Source organism: Telmatherina bonti (genome assembly GCF_933228915.1).
Source record: "Telmatherina bonti genome assembly, chromosome: 7".
Lineage (NCBI taxonomy): Eukaryota > Metazoa > Chordata > Actinopteri > Atheriniformes > Telmatherinidae > Telmatherina > Telmatherina bonti.
This window is the reverse complement of record NC_136625.1, coordinates 34,518,018-34,542,506: the sequence shown is the minus strand read 5'-3', so window position 1 is coordinate 34,542,506 and position 24,489 is coordinate 34,518,018. Positions and strand designations below refer to the sequence as shown.

Sequence of the window (24,489 nt, the reverse complement as noted above, 5' to 3'; positions counted from 1 at the left end):
ATACATTTCTTTCATGTGTTAAGTTTTGTCACATTTGCTGCGTTTACATGGGAGTTTTAATTCCAAATAAAAGTTAATTCCGCTTTAAACTGATAAAAAAATTTTAAAAAAAAAGACCATGTAAACACTTAATTCCTAGTGCAAATTTCTATTCGGAATTCAACTTAATTCCGATGTAAGTGGCTGGTTTATTCGCATTTTTATTCCTCTGTTATGTAAACCTTAATTCCGCTCTAAGTTAATTCTGGTCGTTCTGAGCATGCTCGTTACCTTGTCCTGTCCTGGTGACGCACGTTGTTTTACCCCCCGTGTTCGGTGGTCTATCTTTCTTCTCCTTCTCAGTTGCTGCAGAAAGTGAAGTAGTATGCTGGTGTTGAGCTGCTACTTCACATTTATAATAAAAATAGTGGTGAAACTGGTACTTATTATGTAGTTTTTACAAGTTACGACTGAAAAGACGAGAAGCTGGGAGCCAACTTTGTTTATTTCCGGTATACGTCACGTGTACCCTCTGTCCAATCAGAACCCTTCCCAACCCGCCGCTCTGAAGAGAAATTAAATGAGGACGTGTTTCATTCGGAATGAATATTTTCATGTAACCTCGTAGGAGAATATGTTCATTCTGAATTATTTAATTACGGTTTATTAATTCCAAATGAAAAACATCATGTAACCGTAGCCGATGTGACACAATGTGGAGGTTTCATACTTCTGACAGTACTTTTGTCATTTGGGGAATCGTCAGAACATGAACTGGTGAAGGAGTGTGTCTTTTTTCTAGATGAGTTCATCAGAAACGGACAAGTTAACAACTACTTGGCTGCCATGGTGATCCAGCCAGGTTAAGGCAGAGAGGCGCCAAAAGACTAAACCCCTTAGTTGGATCCAGAAGTGGAATGCTCCTTTTTTCCTCATCCTGAATAACACAATTCCCCTAACAAAAAAAAATAAAAGAAGAGAAAAGGAAACCCAAGAGGAAGAGTTTGCGAGGACTAGATGAGACACACCTCTTTCATACTAACTGAAATGGAAACATGTGTTTCCTTTTTAGAAAGAGACGCACCCTTCACCATCCTGCATGCTCTGTGTGATTGCATCCGATGATCTCCGTTCTGAATGCTTTAATCATGAACTTACCCATTTTAATCTGACAGGTTATCTCTGTGTACTATCCATCGTTTGTCCGTGTAATAAATTGTAGCTTTCACACACTCGTCACCCTTTTGGTTTCATCTCGCAGGCTTGATGCCTCACATCCTCATTTCTTCAGCAGTGTGTGACCAGTCACCCTTTTTTTTTTTTTTCTTCTGGCTGCTTCTATGAAGGATTGTTGTTCAGTTTTAGTAATTGTAGCATTCCAGTACGTTACGTATCTCCCAGATGCACGCAAGTGGGATTAACATGTGTTGCAGTCTGTCCGTTTGACTTGGCGCATTGTCCCAAGAGCTTTGATTCAGATGGCGCTGTGTCGCTGCCTCTTCATGGTCAAAAGGAGATGAAAAATCTGTACCTGATGGTTCAGCTGCAGGTCTTTTTGGCTGTCCTCGTCCATCATGTGGTTGGAATCCAAGCAGCGGCGGTCAAATGAGCTTCATGTTTTTGATGCTGCAGCAGCTTCACATCCCTCCGTTCAGTTTTCCGTCTCGTCTCTACGCTGCCCGTTAAATTCTCACGCTTTCATGTCAGTAGCTCTCCCTCCGATGTGCTTCCATCCGTCTTTGTTTTCATTTCCCTCATTCAGCAGCCTCTCACGCTTGGCTGTGTCGAAGCGATGTCTATGAGAGGGCTGCAGGGGTGGGGAAGGCAGAGAGCGGGGGAGGAGGAAGACAAACAGGAGGTAGCGCTGTCAGTTGGATGTTCGTTGTGAAAGGCAGCTCCCGGCTTGGTTGCTTTGCGCTCTCCCACCACGTCACGCCGTCTCTGCTGCTGTTGCTGCCTGCTCTGTTACAAGGGAGGAGGGGGTTGGGCTACTGACCTATTTGTATTCACACCTACTTTCCAGAAAGAGGAATAAAGTCTTGTGTGAGTTTGGCATGCTGTGGGGTAATATGGGAGGGAAGAGCACTCTTTCTGTCAGCTTGTCTAATCTGATAGAAAGATGACAGGCGCTTGGTTGAAGGTTCTTACTTGAGCAATGATGGAATCCAAAACCACCATGAAATCAGTGTTTAGCATCTCAGCCTATCATTAGATGTAGATTCAAACAAATAATAATTAAAATGGCATTTTCACCACGTGCATTCAGCTGAGTTTGGAAGACATGTTTCCAGAAACGAACAAAGCCACAGACGGCCAGTGAAGCATTCCTTCAAGAAAACAAACTTTATAAAACATATAAAACATCGGGTTATGAGCCAGTTTATGCCATTTTAGTAGGGATGTCACAGTTACATTTGATTTAATAATTTATAGCTGTATTAAATGCTGTAATTAATTAATCATAAAGATTCCTCAATATTGTAATTTTCCAGAAAAGTTCATGTCTGAAACAATGCAGATCAGCTAAACTTGTTCAAGGTATAGGAAAAAGCTGGACATATACAACTGGACATATCAAGTGTCATCCTGCAGCCAACCTCTAAATGAGGGGTGGGGAACCTTGGCCCCCATCCTGACAGTTTTAAATATGTCCCTGTTCCAACACACCAGATTCAAATGAATAAATCATTGGGCAGATCTTTATGAGCTGTTGGATCCATTTGATTGGAATCAGGTGTGCTAGACCAGGGATACATGGAAAACCTGCAGGATTCTGGCCCTCAAGGACCAGAATTTCGCACCCCTGCTCTAAATGCACTGCTTGAAAACTGAATCTTCAAGTAAATGGGAGGATAAAAGGGGGATAAATATCAAATAAATAAAATGTGTAGTTTTTGGTTGATGGTTGTGATGGGATGACGAAGTGGATTTTTAAAAAGAAATAATAGGGGTGAGCACAGTCACTATTTAATCAGTGCTTTGCAATAAAACAGATACTGATTTGATTACAAATGATAAATGTTCAAAAATAGTTTTCATTATAATGTAACGTAGGAACTCGGCTGTAAAGTTTGACCAGAACATAAGTCTTGCATGCTGCCCAGACACTTTATGGGAACTTGTCCATTCCCCCCTAATATTTTAGGCAGCAAACCCTTCTTTGCATGCTTACACATCCCCGGACATGACGTAGGGGGTCACATGACCACCCTTGTTCAAGTAAAGATGGCTTCTGGATGAATTTGTTCCATCTTCTGTTGAGCACGGCAACACATAAGCGGCAACCGAAATGGCTGCACCAAAACACAAAATGGTTTTCTGTCCTCAAAGTGGAATCTCGTGGGATGAGATTTAATGACTAAGCCCGGACAACCCGATGGGCAACATAGAGCTTTACGTCCGAAAGGAGGATTACCCAGATATTAGACAAAGGACACATTCACATCAGCCATTTTGATTGAAATCCGAGTTTGTTTGCTTGGAAAGTCCGCTTTGTTTGGGGAAATGTGAATGTACCAAACGAATTCTGATTCGGAAGGAAACAGTTTTCTTCTTCACGTGGGTTTTGTCCTCTTTTGCTAAATACAAGTGCAGCGCCACCTTTGGTGGGAATGGGGATATATTATGCTAATGGTTTGGCTCATATGACCAAAGTGCAGTGTGAATACAATCTCAGTCCTCATGAATACACCCCCCTACAGCTGAGCCGAGTCTAGCGGACTATCCTGATGTGAATACACCCAAAGTGTCCTGCTCCAGAAACACTGAGGTCTTTGTGACCTGATGCTTGAGAATAGTTTGATGTGAGGCCTTTTACCATAACAGAATGCATGTTTACCATAAACATACAAAGTAGCACCTGACATCTATGTATAACACACCAAATCAACATAAGATATAGTATGGAATTTCCATTATATGACTATATGTCATTAAATAAATGCTCCCAACTTTAACTTTGCCTTATTAATGATGTAAAAGAGAGTTGTTTTTCCCATCAGAAAAACCCTTTGATGGGGAATAAAATAAACATTGAAAATAATGTTAAATGTTTAGTAATGAAATCATAGCACCCTAAATCATAATTGAATCACAAGGTACCTCAGATGGCAGACACTGAGTAATAACTTTAATATGTTCATGCAACAGAAAAAATGCATTAATTCACCTGCTAAATCGCTTAGAGATGACAAACTCCCACACTGCGTGATGAGAATCAACAAATATATACTCCCAACTTCAGGATGAACTGGTTTGATTTAGTTTCTGAAGATCTCTGAGATCTCACACGGCACATTAGTCATGATTTATAACGTAAGACAGATGTTTGATGTAACAAGATTTTGCACTGACGACACTTTATGTCCAGAAGTAAAACTGTTAATCCTCCTCTGACATCATAACGTTACATAAAATCTCCTCCTGGCTATGATTTACTGCACTGTTTACGTACAAACATGGATGTAAAGTGAAAGTTAAAACACTATTGAAGGAATATAACAATTTGGTCAGAATTTGGATTGAAGTGCATCAAAAAACCAATCAGTCAGAGGTCACCAGTAGAGTGACATCAGACATGTCAGACAGGCGCAGCGATGAAACCGTACCTTAGAAATCGCCGAAGTGTCCCTGTAATCTGTATGAACTGAGCAGACGGCTCTCCGCAGGTTACGTGTAGGACATGTGGTTGTATGAAGCACCGGAGCTGGGTCATGTTACTCCTCCTGATGGACTCTGCTCTGCAGCTGGAGCAACAAGTCAGCTTCAACTTCTGTAAATAAATGGGATTGTTAATAATCTACTCATCTTCCTGTGAAAATACAAAGATTGTGTGGATGTGAATCCTCTTAATCCCAGCTGTGGAGGACAGTTTCTGGTAGGCGTGAACTCCAGGACCGGTGGACGGCGTGGACACGACCGCCAGCTGTTTTGGAGGTAGAATCCCTGCTGCTGATCCTGGAGAAACTCATAAAATATTCATACACGGTTTGTTGTTTTCACTGATGAATCATGCTCTGAATATTTTATTTCAAGGGGTCTCTTTAACACAATGGAAGCTGCAGGAGGGTCTCTTACATATGCAGCAGTCTGAAACTGCTCTGCAGGCGTCCTGATCAACATTGTGATATTACAGACATTGACAAAGTCTGTAAATAATTCAGAATACGTTCATTTGTAAATCTCATCAACCTGTATTTATTCCCGAAAGAGGATCAACAGTATTCCAGATGTTTTTCATGGAAAATAAGAGTTCATTTAGTCTGATGTCAGCAACACGTTTGTAAAAAGTAGTTGGATGATGGATGATGTTTAGCATCGTTAGCATCTCCTCTAACGTCTATCTAAACATCTGGGAAGTGAGGAGAGCAGCTGCTGGAGTTTTAGGAGAGGAATGTTGTCCCGTTCTGGTCCTGATGCAGGATTCCAGCTGCTCTACAGTCCAGGACCATCATGATGCTCCAGAGGTTTTGTACTGGTGAAACTGGACTGCAGCAGACCAGTTCTCCTGTTCCACCATGCTGCTGTGATGATGCAGGATGTGGTCCAGCATGGTGGAACCTGCAAGGTCTTCCCTGAAAGAGACGCTGTCTGGATGGGAGCAGATGTTTCAGCATTGATGGAGCTTCCCAGATGTGGAAGCTGCCCACGCCATCGGCACTAATGCAACCCCATCCCATCAGAGATGCAGGCTGATAACAAGCTGGATGCTCCCTCTCCTCTTTAGTCTGCAGGACACGCCGTCCATGCTGTCCACAAACTATTCCACATCTTCGTCCAGGTTTCCACTCAGAACATTTTAAATGAGCTTTGGTCCAGAGAAGACGGCGTGTTTCTGAGTCCGGTTCACATATGGCTTCTTCTTTGCATGATGGAGCTCTAACTGGCGTTTCTGGATGTCAGGGTGACTCTTGTTCAGTGATTTCTGGAAGTGTTGAAACAAATGTAGTTATAATAACCTCACATAGTGACAGGGTTTGTTTAAACCAGGGGTAGGTAACTCCAGTCCTCGAGTGCCACAGTCCTGCAAATGTTAGGAGTTTACCTGCTGCAACTAGTGCACAAGTCTGCTAATTAGGTCTGATGTGTTCCAGGTGTGTTGCAGCAAAGAAACTTCTTTTTTTTGTTTTGAAGGGAAAAGCAGAACTGGACATGTGGAAAGCTGTTTGTAAACTCTGTAATAGACATGTAGTATACTGCCGTAGGACGACTAACGTTACTGCCCACCTGGCCAGACGTCATCCTGAGGTAAATGGAGAGCTAACAGCTAGACGTAGCGCAGCAGCAAAACCAGAGTATAAGTTCACACAGCTGGTTCAGAAATATTGCTGCTGAATAAATTTTAAAAAACTGACACAGTTGATTTTTTTTATTTGGGAAATCTGGCTCATCACATAGTCTGAACTTGGTCATCATGCAACTTTTTCACATGGTCTGCTGTTTAAAAATTGACAATACTTGGGAATTGCAACTTAAATCAAACCAGCACCCAAATAAAATAGTTAAAAATCAAATTGACAAAAAAGCGTATTGTCCCAGTCGTATGATTTACCGATATACTGTTGATTTGGATGCACCAGCAAACGGTGCAGGTGCACGCCAGTTGTCTCTTCATCCCCTTCTGTAACACGTCTTCAGAGCTGCTTTTTAAACACCTCTTCTATGCACCGATTGTTATTTAACTGGTTGTGAATAAAAATAAGGTTTGAAGAAAAAGCTTCTTTATGTAAAGCACAAATATTAAGTAGAAAAAAACATTAGTTGAAGAAATAAGCTTGAAGGTGTAACTTTACTGAACTGAATAAAACCCCACATTTCAAGCTCTGAAATGGATCATGAGGCTGTGCTGCTCCTGGAAAAATGTCCCTCCACTGGATTTATATGTAATCTTTTTCATGAGAATTATCTTCTTGGATTTGCATCTCATGAAAGGAAGCTCTTCTTTGGCTTTATTTTAAGCCATTTTTTGGCTCCAATTGCTCTTTTTTTTCCTTTTTTTTTTTTTTAACCATGATGATTATTTTTTTTCCATGGATGTTCTCCAGGACCGCCTACAGGTGCAGCTCAAACATATGAAGGCTACTCTGAATTTCTGGCTTCTGTTCGTTGTCGGCCCAAAGTTTCAACAGAAACTAGATGCCTGGTCTGTGCCAGTCGCAGTTTCCAGCTAACGCACAACAGTGTGTACGGCGGCTGATCAGAGCCAATCAGCTCTGCTCTGACTTTAACAGCTCGCTCCTTTATGTACGTTAATGTGGACATCCCATTTCATATGTTGGGATACGTCGCCGCATGTCTTTTACCTCGCCATAGTTGCTCATTCAGTTCATCCCACTAGTGGGCAGTGCTGAGTTCAGAGTTCACTTCTGCGTTCTGACACCAGCTGGTGGCTGAATGTAACCATCAAAGCACCAGAAGTAGAAGAACAAAACCAGTTTTTTTGCTCTTCTACTCAACTTCTCTTCAGGCGCTTTCTATTTGCCGTTTTCTGCATCGTCTTCTCCTCTTCTTCTTCTCTGGTTTGTTCCTTTCACTGGTTACATGTCATCTTGAATAAACAGTCTGTCCATCTGCGTTCTCGCCTTGTGCGTCGAGTATAAAATGGGCTGTAAGTAGGGAATAAACGCAGAACCAGCAGACAGATACACGTCCTGCATCTCCACCTCTGAAATATTCTCTTGGCTTACTCAGTGTTTTGGATCATTGATCATTAAATCTTCACTGCAGAGTCCAGTTTGGAATTTCATTTTGTCCTTCTTTGTTTTAAAGGAGTTTCTGCAGGACCCCCTTTTTAATACCATGTCAGTATTATGATCCATTCCTCTTCTTTCATGTGAAACATTTTAAACCAGGAATCTTTGCAAACTATTTCAGGTGAGTTTTCTATGAGACGATGCTGCTTTAGTAAAACAACTTTGTTATTTATGATAGTTGGATAGTTTATTTCTAAAGTAACCTGCAGGCTTTTCTTTGTGTTCAGGATGAAAAGTCTCCAAGTCGTGTTGTAACTTGTCTGGCTTCATACTTCAACATATTAGATGATAATATTTTGGTACATGGAAAAGTCTGTGGTCTCATTATTACCCACCATTGGTTGTAATTATTCTTACTGGTCAAGCTGGGACAGATACTCTCCATCATAGTTTGTTCTCTTTTTTTATTATTTGAAGTCTCTCTTGTTGATTTATCATAATTTCCTATGAGTACTTTTACAAATTTATCCAGTGTAAAAACTCCCAAGTTTTATTTAGCCTTGAAGCCCCCCCCGTGATAACACCGGTCCCCAGTGTGGGAACCACTGTTTTAAAACATCCGGAGCTACCTGGGTGTAGCTTTGTGAAACATTTGTGTATCGCGGTTCCATGTCGACGTTCATCTGTTTTGCTTTTATTTGGTCGTTTCTGAATCCTCAGATTAGCAGCTCAAACATTTCAGGCTCCCGGAAGTCTCGCTGATGCTGCTAGACTGTGAGCCATTGTGTGGCCCCATGAAAAGCCTCTTCCTCCTCCTCTTCCTCATGCACACGCATCCTCACATGCCGACACACACATTCTCCTTTAAAACCGAAGCAAAAGAGAGCTGGGTGCTCTGATTAAGTACAATTCCTCCACTTTAGAACGGAGCGCGTTCTGCTTTCCTGTATCTCATTTCTGTCTTTTGTTTCGATATTTTCCTCTTGAAACTTTTTTCCAAACAGTTTCTTGGTTTTACTTCCCAAATATGCACAAAAAGACTGTTTTAATTATTCATTCGCCCAACTTGTTTTGTGTTTTGCAGGAGGGAGCATCAGCTCGGAAAGCGCAGACTCCGGCTCTGCAGCCTGTCCCTCGTCCAGGTTGGTGTCGCAGTTCAGATGTTCATGTTGGTTGTTGCGACTGTGGCTGACACACTGCGCGTGTTCCTGTGTCAGAAACAGACAGTGGGAGGTTTTTCCTGGACTTGTTGCTGCCAGCTGTGAAGTCCTGCTGATGTTGGATGGAGAACTAGAACTTCATCAAATAAAAAAAAAAGTTGTGTTTAAGGCCAGATTTTTTTATAAACACGACTTCTTTTTCCCCCTTCTGTTAACGTAGCGGTCGACCTGGTCACTATCTTTGCTCAGTGACCTTTGATCAGTTCAAGGACTCTGTAAATTCGACCCAGTCTACTCGTGACAAGCTGGTATGTGACCAAACCCCGTAAATATTCTCCTGATTGGACGAATCTGCTCGGCGCCTGTGAAAGGACTTTTTTGTCAGGAAGTGTCACATGGCCGTTTGACTTTGGAGGAAACAAGATGCTCTCACAGCTTTTCCTTTTCCATGTGACAAAGCAACAAAGCTGCATGTGTGTGAGACCCAGACGGATTAATGGAGTGATTATAAAACACATTTTATTCATCCCACAAGATGATTCCCCTTTTATAGATGTATTACTGAATCTGTTAAATTATTATAGAGTTTTATTAAATCCCAGTTATTTAATCAAGAATCAAAAACTTTTGACATTTAAAGTTTTTTTTACCAAGAGTGTCCTGACCAAGATGGACGGCAGCTTATAATAAATAAATACAAATAAACACACAATAAGTTCATGTGAATATAGTTTTTAAAAAGTTCCCAACCTCATAGAACTGATTGACTAGAACCATTAAAGCATTTAGTCCGACTTATTTGCATCATTATGTCTAAACGTTGTTCAGATTCAGGTGGTTTAGATGTTTAATCTGAGCAGACAGCATTTTATTTAGTATTCCAGTTCTCTCATGAAGGTTTGATGTCTGCCAATAAGTTGGAAGCAGACCCACCATATAGAACATGCACTCATCAGTACCACCCTGCTGGTACTGTGTTGGACCCCCCCCCCCCCCCCCCCCCCCCCCTTCCTTTTTCCTTTCTTCCTTTTATATTTGGTGTCATAAGTTCAACAAGCTGTTGGAAACATTTCTCTGAGGTTTTGCTCCATGTTGACATGAAGCATCACACAGTTTCTGCACATCATGATGAGAATCTCCCAAAGCTGCTCTGCTGGATGTAGATCTGGTGACTGTGGAGGCCGTTGGAGGACAGAGAACTCATCGTCATGGTGGAGATGATGTGAGCTTTGTGACATGGTGCATCATCCTGCTGGAAGTTTCCATCAGAAGATGCTACACTGTGCTCAGAAAGGGATGGACATGGTCTGCAGCAGGACTCTAGCAGGCGGTTGTAAGGACGCCAAGAAAATCTCATTCCACCATCAGCGTTGATCCCGGCAGGATGGATCCATGTTGTCGTGATGTTTCCAGCAGATTCTGATCCATCTCCAACCAGTCTGCCCAGTCTCCTCTGACATCAACAAAACAGTTTCAACTTTTCAACTCATCTGGCTCCTCTCAATGCGGAGGAGCAGCAGATCTACTCCTATCTCTAAGGGAGAACCCGGCCACCCTGCGGAGGAAACTCATTTCAGCCGCCTGTATACAAGATCTCCTTCTTTCGGTCACGGCCCACAGCTCATGACCATAGGTGAGGGTAGGAACATAGATCGACTGGTAAATTGAAAACTTTGCCTTCTGGCTCAGCTCCTTCTTCACCACGACAGACCGGCGCAGAGTCCGCATTACTGCAGACGCTGCACCGATCCGCCTGTCCATCTCCTGCTCCATCCTTCCCTCACTCATGAGATATTTAAACTCCTCCACTTGAGGCAGGACTTGACTCCCGACCCGGAGAGGCCAATCCACCATATTCCGTCTGAGGACTCTGATTTGGAGGTGCTGATTCTCATCCCAGCCGCTTCACACTCTGCTGGAGATCAGAACAAAATGAAGCCAGCAGGACCACATCATCTGCAAGGAGCAGAGACCCCATCCTGAGGCCATCAAACTGGACCCCATCAACACCTCGGCTGTGCCCAGAAATCCTGGCCATTAAAGTTTCCACCAGAATGGTTGATGTTTGATAAGCAGTGGAACTTTCTGAAGTTGCTTCTTCATTGTTTAGGCTGGTGGTCCGGTTGCTCTTTGAAACCTTTTATTTTTGTTTTTCCATGATCTTTATCATCATTCATAAATGTCCTCTGTCCTTCCAGTGTCACAAGCCAGACCTCCACCAAATCAGAAGAAAGGTGCGTTACCGAGCGATTTATTCATCTAACATGCTCTTAGTGGTGTTCTGTAATGTTCTAAAAGCTCCAGGTATGGAGTGAGTTCAGTGCTTTTATAATTAGTTGTCCTTTCTTCAGGGTCCCGTACCCCCATCATCATCATCCCTGCTGCCACCACTTCCCTCATCACAATGCTCAATGCCAAAGATCTGTTGCAGGATCTAAAGTAAGGATAAATTCTGATGTTCCACCTCGGCTTTGTCTTCTTCCTGGGAAACTAAAGCTTTTTGTTTCGTGCCAGGTTTGTGACATCAGAAGACAAGAAGAAGCAGGGCATCCCGCGGGACAACGAGGTTCTGCTTCAGAGACGTAAGGATCAGATCCAACCCGGTGGCACGACGCTGAGCGTCACCGTCCCGTACCGCGTCATCGATCAGCCGCTGAAGCTGGCGCCACAGGACTGGTGAGAAGCTTTTCTAAACCGTTTGTCTGAGGGACAGTTTCACCCAAACTGTGATAGATGGCTCAGTCGCTTCATGAAACACTTTTCTGTTTCTCATCAAAACCTGAGATGGTTCACACAATTTCTGCCTTTTTAATCACAGGAAACCAAAATAAATCAAATATTTAATTCATGATAACACGACAAGTGTCTTTAAAAGAAAGTAGAACATTTGTTGCCGTTTTAACTAAAACTCCCTAAAGGAGGGATCTTCACGGCTCTTCCTGACCAAATAAAGGACAAATAAATAAACTTATTATAACTGGATAATTTATTGAATAATGTTGTCATTTACAGGCCCCTCCTCTAGATGTGTGACGATAGGCTTTTTTCCTGTTTGGATGCCAATTTGATTTAAATTTAGATTCTCACAATTCTTCGATATTGCTGAATTTTGTAGATTAAAAACAAAAATATATGTATAAAACTTTTTTTTGCTCGTCATTTTTCTTGATTTCAGTCAGAAAAAAAACAACACAGTAGGCACACAATCGTTCTGCTGCCATAATGCCCAAGAAGACAAGTAAAAAGATCAATAAAAATGACAAAATTTTTTACAATGGATTATTTTTATCTATTTGGGAAAAAAATTTAATTTTAAAATTGTGAAGCAAAAAAATCCCAATTTTCGATTTTTTTTTTTTTCTTTTTCCCACCCCTACTCTTCTCCATTTCTCTGCTGCTGCAGCGGTGCGTCTGATATAAACCAACTTTATTAATATAAAGAGAGGTTTTCTTTATCTTACTGACTAATTCGAGCAATAAGAAAAAGAGAGCAAGCCGGCGGTAAGTGGAGCATTTAATACAGAAGCTACTGTCATTTATCTGTCCGTTTACTTCCTGCTTTTCACCAGGCTGGAGATAAGACCCATCACCTGGATAAAACTTTCTGTTGTCAGCAAATTAAAGCTGTGTCCAGTTTAGCCAAACAGTCAAGCTAAGAATGCAACGTTTATTAGAATTTATAAGCAAGAAATATGGATAAAATGCACTGAATGTGGACGGATTGAAGTTATTCTGCATTTGGATAAGATGTATCTCTCTCGACGATCTAGCTGCTCTGGGATTTTAATCCTACTTTCCGTTGGTTCGCCTGACAGCTGGAAAGTCATCCCACGTTTAAGGCAGCTTTAAATTCATCCTTTTAATGAGAAACTTCATAAATATTTGATTTAATTAAAATACTGTCTAAAATGAAATTTACAAGAAGTATTTTAGGTGTGATTGTGGAAATAGAAAACTGTTTGTGAAGAGTGTGGAAGCCTTTTCCTCCATATTGCAGTCATTTTAACACAGAGCACATGACGGTGCAAATAACACTTTATAATTGGACAGCACTACTAAGCCCCGTGCTGGACTGGTGACCTGTCCAGGATGTTCCTGCCTCTCGCCTGACTGTTACTGGGATCGGCTCCAACTTCGCCGCGACCCTTAACTGGACCAAGCAGTTCAGAAAATGACTGACGGCACTAATAAATACATATATATGATCTAAACTGTATAATTATAACTATTTTATTACTAATTAACACTTGTAATCCTGTTAAAACAATTTAATCATTTATTTCATTTCAAGAGATGAATGAATTTTTCAATAAAGACAATACAGAACTTTGACCATTTTCCCGTCACGCGCCCCCCATCGACGGCTAGTTCAGCATCCATCTTGCTTCCTACCGGACCTGTTGGCTCTCTCCAGCCAGCAGAAGATCTTCCAATGACTCTTGTTTTTTCTTTTTCTCTCTTTTAATCTTCTTGTGTTTCTTTGCTGAATCCGCGACGTTGTGTGTTCAGTTCCTCGTTATACCGTGAAGCAAAACATCACGCCGCATCCCGGATGTAAACGTTGTACAGTGTCGGTTTCTCAGCCTCGGGACGCTGCTGGGCAGCAGCGGCTCTTTAAAAAAAAAATTAAAAAAAAGCATGATAGATGTCACTGTGTCATCGAAGAAGTCCGGGACGCGGAATTTTATGGTCAGAAAGTTACGTAATGTGTCTTTAACTTTGATTATCTCTTGATCTTCTAATGTTTTGAGTTCAGAAGCAGCAGCAGAAAAGTAAACAAAAAACAGAGATAAAATCTGGTGAATTCAGCTTCACTTCAAAGTCCTGTAGTAATGAACTGCTTAGCAGACTGTTGGAAACCATTTAAACCTAAAGACACTGCAGAGCAGCATTCCCTTCAATCAATAAATATCATAAAGTTGGATAATCTCTGATAAAGATAAATGGAACAATAATAACAGTCACAACAAGCTGTTATTACATATCAGCCTCCCAACAGATTTACAAAGTTCTAACTGGGAGAACTGGAGACGAGGCGGTCAGATTGGCAGCAGTAGAACGTGTCGTGGATCAGTTTCGGTTTCAGGTGTGTTGCAGCAGGTAAAACCATCTATAATGTTGTAACAGAAGAAGCTTGAAACAAACCGGATCTGAATCTATTTCAGAGGCTTTAAAGTCGCGCAGTAAGACACAACTGTTTCATTCTGCCACTGCTGATGCTGAACGAGAACAGAAACTAGTTCAGTGGCCACCAGCGAGAGCCGTCGACGAAACCACACAAGCCATCGGTTTTATCACCATCCCATGACACAATTCTCCTGCTAAACAGCTTTCTTCTTCTCTCTGTTTCTCTTAATGCTTTTTCACGTCTTCGCATCCATCGTGTGTCCCTGCAGGGATCGAGTGGTGGCCGTGTTCGTGCAGGGACCTGCCTGGCAGTTTAAAGGCTGGCCGTGGCTGCTGCCCGACGGATCTCCTGTCGACATCTTTGCCAAAAGTGAGTGAGTGATGCATCCTGTTGGGATGCTGGAGAAGTCATTTCCGCCCTTGCAGCAGAGAAGCTGCTCGTGCTGATTTATGCAGACAAAGTGGCGGGACTTTTTCTACCGCCCCCCTCCAGCTGAAGTCACATTGAGATGAACAGAAAAGGGAATTTATTCAGTGATTTTTTTTTTTTTATTGTAAGTGTGATTGAATCAAACATTCATTATGTCAGTGAACTGCAACAGTCTGTTAAACAGCTTTATTTAACCCCTTCAGCCGGCTCGACCAACTTCATGCATCGGTTTGTGTGAGGGGAACTTGGAAAGGAAATTCCCCCCCCCCCCCCATAACAATTTTTTGCAAACATAAAGCAGAAATGCCACTAAATTGACGATCAGAGTGGATTTTGTTTTTAACGTATTTATTTTGTACAACTTTTTCTTAGAAAGGCAGCAAGTAGCTGTGCTGTCAGCATGAACAGCAACCAAAACAAACCGCAGCATCCAATCGCTTCTCCCCAAACAAAGCTTATGAAACTAAAACAAACACGGATCATCTGATCCAGGCCAGTCTGGACACCAACACAAAGCCAACCTTCTCCTTTCACAGCAAGCGCATCACATTGCACGTTTACCTCACCAAATCCTGAGTGCATACTCCACCAATACTGGTGAAACTGCAACATGCCAGCGTTTCATTGGCTGCCATTCACAGCCAACTTGCTGGTCGTCACGGCTCTTGGGAATCTAAATAAAGGTTTTACTAGAGCTGGGCGATACATTGAAATCTTTCTTTGATTACAATTAATAAACAGTTTTTCCAATGTTTTTAGTTTTCACCTTTTAAGCTAACTGAAAGTTTTTGCTACAAATATTTTCACAATAAAAGAGCAGATAATGATTTTGAAACAAGTGAAAGTAACAGTATAACTAAATGGACATTTAAGGAATATTAATATATTTTAGAGAAATTATATACAGAATTTACGGGAGTAAAATGACTTTGATTTATGGTTATAAATGTAAGTTTCCGTTTATTTTTTTAATTAATTACCCAGAACTATATTTTCCATCACACAAGATTTTAAATTTAAAGTAGCCCGATGAATTTAGACTTCATCCATCAGAAATTTTTCAGCGTAAATACAGGAGCGTCACCACTATATAAGATCTTTGACACAGAATGAATATGGATCTGCAAGATGTTTTTTTTTTTGTTTTTTTTTATTGATTCAGAGATTTTAATTATTTACAGCAAAAGCTAATAGTAATGTAAGAGACTTCAAGAAACTAAATCCACTCCTCAGAAGCTGTCGAGGATCCAGTTGTTAAGGGCACTGATGCCAACTACGACTGATTTGTACTTCAGGATTTGATCCTCTGCACAGTGGCAGGAAATGATAGTTTGGTGCTAAATGGTAAATTTATGCACACAGTATCTTTTAGCCAGATTTGAGTAGAATCCTTCCTGTCATGTTTTCCACTGTGTCAAACTAAAACACAACAATTAGTCGAGGAGAAAAGTGTCTTTTGTTTCGACGTGTAAACGTTCACATACTGGGATTATAACGTGCGAGGTTAAAACCTGACCTGATTAATTGTGGACTTATTGTAGGTTTATATTTGAAGGTCTGAAGGTTTATTTGAAGGTCTGTTAAGGTGAAACGCATCACCAAAAACCCTGCAGGTTAATGAATATGATTCAGTTGTGAGAAATGATCCTTGAGTGTTCTGGAGACCTTGACATTGATTGATCCATTTATATTAAATTAAAGTCATTTTAAATGTCATCTGTGTTGTTTTTTGACCAGCTAGCATTCAGAAATTGTTTGCGGTCTCGCTGGTTTAAAACCAAAGCTGTAACTTTTCCCCTCCAGTTCGAGCTTTTCATTTGAAGTACGATGAGGCGAAGACGGATCCCAACGTGCAGAAGTGGGATGTGACCGTCCTGGAGCTGAGCCGCCACAGGCGCCATCTTGACCGACCCGTCTTCTTGCGCTTTTGGGAAACCCTTGACAGGTACTTTAACTGCACATTTAATTTAAATCCAATCCATGTTATTTATACAGCACATAAAACATGTGGGTGTTGATGTTGCTGTACACATACAGACTTTAAACACAGATCTTACAAAGAAGAATCCAGAATCTGGCAAAGCTGATGAAAACCTGTCAGGAAGGATTTCCCTCCCTGCTGGACATGGAGGAACTTCTTCCTCACACCGACGTAGGAAGAAATTCCTCCAGATCTTCTGAGATCATGGAGGAATGTCTTCCTCTGACTTATCATTATAAGATCATATAGTTTCCTATAAACCTGATCTGAAATGAATCTCTCCCTCTGAGCACATTTTGGTTTAAATATGTCTAAAAGACATTTAAACTCATTTATGATCTCTGTCATCGTTGTTTACACCTGCAGAAAATGAAGTACCTGATTGTACCTTTAGTATAAAAGACTGTCACTGGGTGGTACCTCAGAGATACTGCAGTTTTACTCTTAGCAGCACAGTTATAAAGTCCAGACAGCCTGCAGAGGAGTTTTTGTCTTTATCAGGTAGAAACTGTGCTGTTAGGGAACTCAACTCAACTTTATTTATAAAGCCCTTTAAAACAACCAGAGTCGAAACAAAGTGCTGTACACAATCGGCAAAAATAAAAACAGAATAAAACAGTTCAAATGCAAATAAATAACATAATTACAAGAGGTCATACAAGGAATATGGAATTAAAATAATAAAACAAACTAAATAAATAGCAAGTAAAAACCACTAATAAAAATAAGGCACACTGACCGGAAGCTGTCTTACATTGGGTTTTAAGTCAGGGAATAAAAATGGGTTTTAAGATGAGTTTTAAAGATGGACAGGGAGGAGGCTTGTCTAATGTGGAGGTGAAGCTTCCGTTTGGACCTCGGTACGTCCAGGAGCAGCAGGTCAGCTGACCTGAGGCAGCGGGTACACCGGGCTGACCTGAGCAGGCACAACAGCAGTAGCTTTAAGGTACCACCCTGGTCGCAATCTTTGTACCTCTAAAGGTACTATTAGGTACTGAGAGTGTAGCTGTGTAGTTAAGTAGAAATTTACAGCCATGCAGTGATGATGGAGATGATTGTTTCCTGGTGTTCAGCAGGGAAACATCCTTTTATTCTGAAGCCTTTACCCTCTCCTATTTATCTTACTTCCCCTCTTTAAAATATTTAAAAAAAAAACAAAAAAAACAATCAGTATTTTAAAATCTTTTTTTACTTATTTTTTTCTGCTTATTAATATTTAAAGCATATTTAAAACACTACATGCAACAAAAACATCAGCTTTAAATTCATTTCAGTTCTTTGTTGTCTATAGTTGTGATTTATTTTCTAAAAGCAAAAGACAATCATCATGACATCATCTGAGTCATGATTAGTTGAAGTTTAATCTGCTCAAAAAACACAAAAACAATGGGGGGGGGGGGGGGGATGCACAATATTATCAGCATTATATAAGTATTAACTAATACAGGCTTCAAAATGAATTATACGATTCCACTGATATATTTAACTGATAACTAATCTGTCAAATGAAAATATCAGAGATCCAATGTCCTGCATCCCTAAATTCAGCTGCTCAGCTGTAAACCTCAGCGTTGTAACAGTGTCGGCCATCTTCAACCAAAGCATTTATAAACATGAACAAAATGCCAGAGAAGGGCGTCAAAGTCAAGACACTCAACCAAGTCAGAGTTTGTCCATTTTGGTTTAAAGGTCCCATTTTATACATTTTCTCCAAGATTGCATGTCGGAGTTTTACTCCAAATTCAGCCGTGGTCCCTAATTTCAACCATTCCAAGTAGTGAGCTCTACTGAGAGCAGGCAGTTTCTGTGTCTGAACCTCCAAATCAGGGTCCTCAGTCCTGGTCCACGAGGACCGGGGTCCTGCAGGTTTTCCAAACATCTCAGCTGCAACAGTTCTGATTCAAACCAATGTGTATTTAGCAGACATGTGCAGAGCTTTTCTGACTCTGAGACCAGAGTTTTCCAGCAGGGTTGTCTGGAAAACCTGCAGGACACCGGTCCTCAAGGACCAGGATTGGTGATCCCTGCTCGAGAGGTTCATAAGCAACTACTGTCCACGCCCTCGCCCTGACTGGCACTTGCTCTGATTTTAGAGAGCAGGACCAGCTAGCTGCAGGGGTTGGCTCCATGGCAGTACGCACTACTGGGGGTGGTAGTTAATTCCCTTTGGGAGGTCACAAAGGGAACGATCTCCGGCTCGCCGGTTTGAGCAGACAGTTTCTAAAAAGTGAAGCGAGAGGGGTGACCGAATTCTCTTATATCTGAGCCTCAAACACAGAACATAGAGAGACACATATGACTGTTAGAAAACCTTTAGAAAGTGAATGATATGGGACCTCTCTCTCTTTTTTTTCTTTTTTTTTATGTAAAAAAAAAAAAATTGTCGTGTGTTGAAGTGGGAACCCCACCGGACTGCGGTGAACCAAGTTTCACTGCAGTCAGGTGACCTGAACTACGTCCAGTCACTGAAGCTCAAACTGGCTTTTCTTTCTTCTTTCAGATACATGGTGAAACACAAATCCCACCTTCGCTTCTGAGTCCTGATCGGAGTTGACCCTTATCAGTCCCACAAATGAATTCTCCAGACTTCCAACTGTGCTCTGTCCACATCCATCATCCAGACTGCCCTTCCTCCGACAAGCCCACCCACCAACAGGAGGAGGGAAGAACGTGCAGGATTTGTTGCTCTGGACTTCAGAGCAGATTTAGTTTTTGGGTTTTTTTTTTCTTTTCTTTTGTAATTCTCTAATATTTTCCTGTGGTTACAGAGAAATACCAAAATATGTTTGATTTAAAAAAGACTGGAAACGGTTAAATCCACGCGAGGTTGGAGAGACAGATTTTCATTCTTCTAGGAGTCTTTTAACTCAGATCTGCTCAGATTGAGTGGAAACTTAACATCTCTGGGCACAAACAGGCACGAAGCCGCCAAGTTTATGGGAAGAGACTTTATTACACTTTTTGTTTTGCGTGTTTGTGGTCTGAATGTACATACATGATGGAAGCTCTCCGAGCATTTTGCAGACTATTTGTTCATACATAGAAAACTACTCTGCTCCAGCTCCGCAATTTAAATCAGCAAATATGATAACAGACGAGCACATTTATTGGTCATGCAATGGCTTTGTTAAAGTCTTCTTTTTTTTCTTCGTTGGTGTTGTAGATGAGAGAAATGATGGAAAGTATTGCTTTAAGTCGTCACATGAAAATAGACAATTAAATCTTTGAGATTCATGCTTGTGTGTTTTTTATTCTGTATTGGAAATGCTTAGATCGTTTACTTTCATGAGACTTGCAGTTCTGGTCACAAAGTGTAACTAAGTTTTTCCTCTTCACGACTGTACATTGTTATGCTAGCTAGCTTCTTGCCTGCTGGTTTACCCCACATGATGTTGGATTTTTTTTTTTTTTTTTTTTGACGAACATGAATAATTCCTATTTTCTGAGCCAGCTTATTCCAGCCTGGGGGTCCTAGAAGCTATCCCAGCTGCTCCAAGGCGAGACACTGGGTAATCTTGGTGAAGTGTCCCTGGAGGACCAACTTTGCCCAGTACCTGCTTTTTCCCACTGCAGGTTTTCAAGATCATTGTACATGACTTGACAAGCTGTTGGCTCCGTTTCATTTTAATCAGGTGTGTTTGAAGGAGGAAACATCTAAAACCTGTAGGACCATGGTTGTCAAACCCCAGAGTGTCACATCTCCTGTTTAAAAGCTCAGTTCACCCATTTTCTTTACGATTTTAATTTACAGATTTATTCAGCTGTCAAAATTAATACATCAATGCAAACGAGTAGTAACAGAATATTTATTCATATATATATATATATACACGCAAGATGCAGGACATCACAATCATTTCAATTCAACTTTATTTATATAGCGTCAAATCAGGGCAATGCCATCTCAAGATGCTTTGCAGAGAAGAAACTATAATGAAGGCCAATTCATAACGGCCTATATAAGGAAATCAACAGATTGTGTTGAGTCCAACTCAATCTCCCATCCTGATCAAGCACACTGGCAACAGTGGGAAGGAAAAAACTCCCTTTTAACAGGAAGGAAACCTCCGGCAGAACCCGGCTCAAGGACAGGCAGCCATCTGCCTCTGCTGTGTGGGGGGAAGAGGACAGAGAGACAACAAACAGGAACTGCTACTCCCAGCCAGGGAGACCTGCTGAGACAGGAGACATACATGTTAATGATGCAACACTGTTATGGGGGGGTAAAAGAGAGAAAGAAGCTCAGTGTATCAGGAAATGTCCCTCAGCAAATCAGCCAATTGGTTGTTTCATCTGAAATTGTGGACCAGCTAGTTGGTCTTGGTAATGCACCAAACCATTTCATGCCCACCACCATGAACATGAAGGAGAAGCAGCTGTTACATCTTCGTAATGGCTGACAGTGACCAGACCAGGAAGTAAGAACCTGAAAAACATTTTGGGAAGTTTGAGAATCTCAAGAAAAAGAGGAAGGAACAGTCTAGAAAGACATAATTTCCAGCCTGAGGAACTTGAAGTAACACCTTAATGCTCTGCACGCATTTGTTGAGGCTGCAATCTCAGACACAACACCTAGCTGTCGGCAGACCACAAGCTAGCTGTTTATTTTTGGAATGTGATTATTCTGCAGCTTTTAAGCCGATAAAGTATTGTCATTGTTTTAATGAGATTTTTAAAGTTAATTAGTTCTTTGTGTGCCTATTGTCATGTTTTTTTAAAGGTCGCTTATCATTCTAATTGGTAGTCTAGATTGCGCTATTGGTTTGTTTGATTTAATGCAAGTCAAGAATACCGTGTTGGCTTTGACCAAACAGAAATTTTAGCATTATTTTATAAGTCTCTTAAGAAGTTCTTTTAAAAAAAAAAAGACGGAATAACAAGGAAATTAAATAAAACCATGTTGTAGTGGTAGAACTTTCATTTTCCATCTAATTTAGTTCATAAAATTGAACTTCCTGGTCAACTTAGGCAAGTTATTGGTTTACATTAGACAAAAAAAACAGAGAATGATGTTCAATTTATTCCTGAAGCCTGAAGGGATGGTGGCGAAGCAACTGTATGTGAGGAAGATGTGGCCAGAGGAAACCATGCTCGCATTTAGTTAAGAAGGGGAACACTGCACAATGCAAAGACAACTCTCAGGACTGGGACTGAACAGCTGTGTAGCCCAAAGAAAAGCACACAACAGTGAAGCTAATTAAGGAAAAAGCTTTAATTTGACGGGAAGGATGAAGGTTGGACTGATGAGTGGAGAGCCCAGATTGAGCCTCTGAAGGCCGTAAGTAAGAACAGCAAATGAAGTCCTACAGACATAAATCCAGAATCCTCGATGGTCTGTGAAGGCAGCACTGACCTGTGGCAGTTTCAGCTGCTCGGCTCTGGAGTTCAGCAACGTCATCTTCCTACAATGAGGTCATTTTGTATGTTACTTGTGTGGCACGGTGGGTTACAAGATAGATGGTAGAGTTCATTTGCGTCATTTCTTCCTCACTCGACACCTGAAAGCGAGCAGCAAAGGCCTTCGAAATGTGAAGAGAATAAACTCATTAGATCTGAATGAAATGGCACACTTCTGCAGTCCATCTTCCGTCACCACCTGCTACCTGCTGCCACCATCACAGACATGGATAGCAGCACATCATCCAGTCAGCTGAGAGGGTGGCTGCACTTCTCTCTTAGACCTGTACTCCACCAGAACTCTGAGGTGAGCAGGAAAGATCCTGGCTGATCCTTTCCACCATGGTCAGAAACTTTTCATCCCTCCCCTTCTGGCAGGAGACTGCAGTCCATCAGGATCAAAAACCCTTGTCACAGAAACGGGTTCTTCTGTCTGTGCCATACTCATCGCTAAGACCCCCATATGACATAAGCTCTCATACACATTTTTAAAACTATTATTCTGCTATAAGTAAACTGACCCTAGTGGTAGCAATAGTGGCCTTTTGTTCCACTATGTTCTGGGTTTTTTAGCTTGAATGTTACTTGTTCACTCCTCATTTTAAATCAATAGGGTGTAAAAATACATTGTTACATCAGTTCAATGACCTAATGACCTGATCCAATTTGAAAATATATCCCATTAGATCTCACAATTTAAGTTTTTTTACGCAGTTAACCCACCCAGAAGCAGAGTCTAATTTTTAACAAAGCAGACAGTCTGTTCTTCATCAAAATGTTTCACTGTTCCTTTGGGGAATCGTAGCTCTGAGTATCATCTTTAAAATGGCCATGGCCTTTTGTGCTTGAGCATGTAGACTAAGCTCACCTGAAACCAGAAGAAGCCATCACTTGGGACCTATATGTAGAGTAGTCGCACGTCTGTGTGCTCATAGAGAGGAACATTTATTTTGTTCTTGTGCATAATTCATTGAGGCTGGAAGTCATAAACAGAACCATGTTTTTTATGATTTGATTTGAGTGTTGTGTTAATCCATGGATTCTGAACTAAATCAAATCATTGTATTGTGGCAAATTTTTCCCATTTTTATTGTTGTTTCTTGTTTAGTGCTCGGTTAAAAGATGATGTCAGGATTTATCATTCTCCAATTGTTACTTGGGTGAAAAGAAAAACTTGGTAATTCTATTATGTCATTTTGCCACTTTATCTATTCAAATATTAAACTGTTCTCCTGATTCAGGAGATATGTGTGGCCTTTTTCTCTTTTAAACTTTTTCAGTTATTCAGGTTTTTCTCAAATTTTCAGTTCTGTCTTGTGATTGGACAAAACAGCAATTCATCTTAGCAATTGGTCCATTTTGTGCATAATGACCTGCAGACTGATTCACCATGGTGCACCACGACACCATTGCATTGCAGCCCTATTAATAGCGCCTGAAAAGGAAGCTTTTCAGTCTATGGTGCTTTTCTGTTGACCAACAGGTTCTGTAGTAGTTGAACTTAGATAGTGACAAATGGTTGATGCAACATTCAAACAAAATAATTTTATGATTATTTTTATGATTTTTTCTCTCGTTTTGTTTTCCTCTTGTTTCTCTTGTTCTCTTTTTGTTTTTTTCTCTTCGTTTTCGTTTGATGTTTGCTTTGGTCGTGTTTTTGTCCGTCTGGCGCCGTGTTCATTTTTTATTACAGTAAAATCGCTCGACTGCTTAACACCAGAAAAACTCGTCCAATTCTGGCTGAACAATTTTTGCTTCTAACACACCATCGAAGCTGCTCTCCCAGCCCAGCAAACACTGTGACCAGTAACGTACAGACGACCCAAACGTTACTACTCCAGCTGATCCCAGGGCTTTGCCGGCACCCGTGACCCGTGGATTCTAATCAGAGTTGGGTCCAGCTTCAGACGTGGTTGCAGGCGAGCTCCTGACTTCTGCAGAGGTCCCCTTTTGACAAGTATCAGGACGACCACTGAATCCTTGCCCACTGGACCCAAGGTTCGGGTTCTCAACCACCAAGGCGCTGAAGTAAGGCTGACCCATTATTCCACTGTCTCTGATTACCGGCTGGTGTCTTAGTAAGTAGAAGCTGCCCCTTTTAAATCTATTCCCCCGGTATCCGCCTGATAGTCTACCCTGACATACTTAGTTAACTTCATTAGACTTGCCATCTTTCCAACCTTCCTAGTTGTGTAAGTTATGTAAGCTGCTTACATAACCTTACCTTTAATAATAATTTTATTTTACATTTTTGTTATTGGCTCGGCTCGAGCTTCCATACTCTCTCCCTCTCTCTCTCTTTCTCATCTTGGCTAATTCAGTATTTGATGCTCGCTGATGCTATTTCTGGTTTACATTATTAAGTTCATCTGTGCCTGATGATTTTAATCGGTGTGGTTTTTAATAAAGTGTGTTGTATTTTAAGAAGTCGTGGTAGCGTGATCAATTTTTGAGAAGTGATTTGTTCCCTCTGACGAGAACTTACGGTAAACGTATTCTGAGACTGATGGTTATCTGTTATTAGACAAATATCATTGTCATATTACGGTATTCCCTGCCTGACCGTATAACAAATTTAGGGCTGGGTGATGCCCTGAGATCGTCCGCTTGTCTAAAGACACAGCGAATTAATGATTAAAAACACCCACTATCGCTCCGACATTGGATCACAGGTTAATGTTAATGATAATACGCCACATTGGTTATTCTCCTGTCTGCTCCAAC

The 24,489-nt window shown here is 41.1% G+C and overlaps 1 protein-coding gene across 1 annotated transcript in view; it reads left to right on the top strand.

Annotated features, from left to right (window-relative positions):
* cdc73 (cell division cycle 73, Paf1/RNA polymerase II complex component, homolog) overlaps positions 1-19,602 on the top strand; it is a 35,069-nt gene extending 15,467 nt beyond the window's left edge. The window contains exons 11-17 of the mRNA XM_079244293.1: positions 8,755-8,812; positions 11,029-11,064; positions 11,182-11,269; positions 11,345-11,506; positions 14,227-14,327; positions 16,191-16,332; positions 18,869-19,602. Coding sequence (XP_079100419.1) covers positions 8,755-8,812; positions 11,029-11,064; positions 11,182-11,269; positions 11,345-11,506; positions 14,227-14,327; positions 16,191-16,332; positions 18,869-18,905 — 624 coding nt within the window. The 3' untranslated portion in view covers positions 18,906-19,602. The remainder of the gene's footprint in view (positions 1-8,754; positions 8,813-11,028; positions 11,065-11,181; positions 11,270-11,344; positions 11,507-14,226; positions 14,328-16,190; positions 16,333-18,868) is intronic.
* The last annotated feature ends 4,887 nt before the right edge of the window (positions 19,603-24,489 follow it).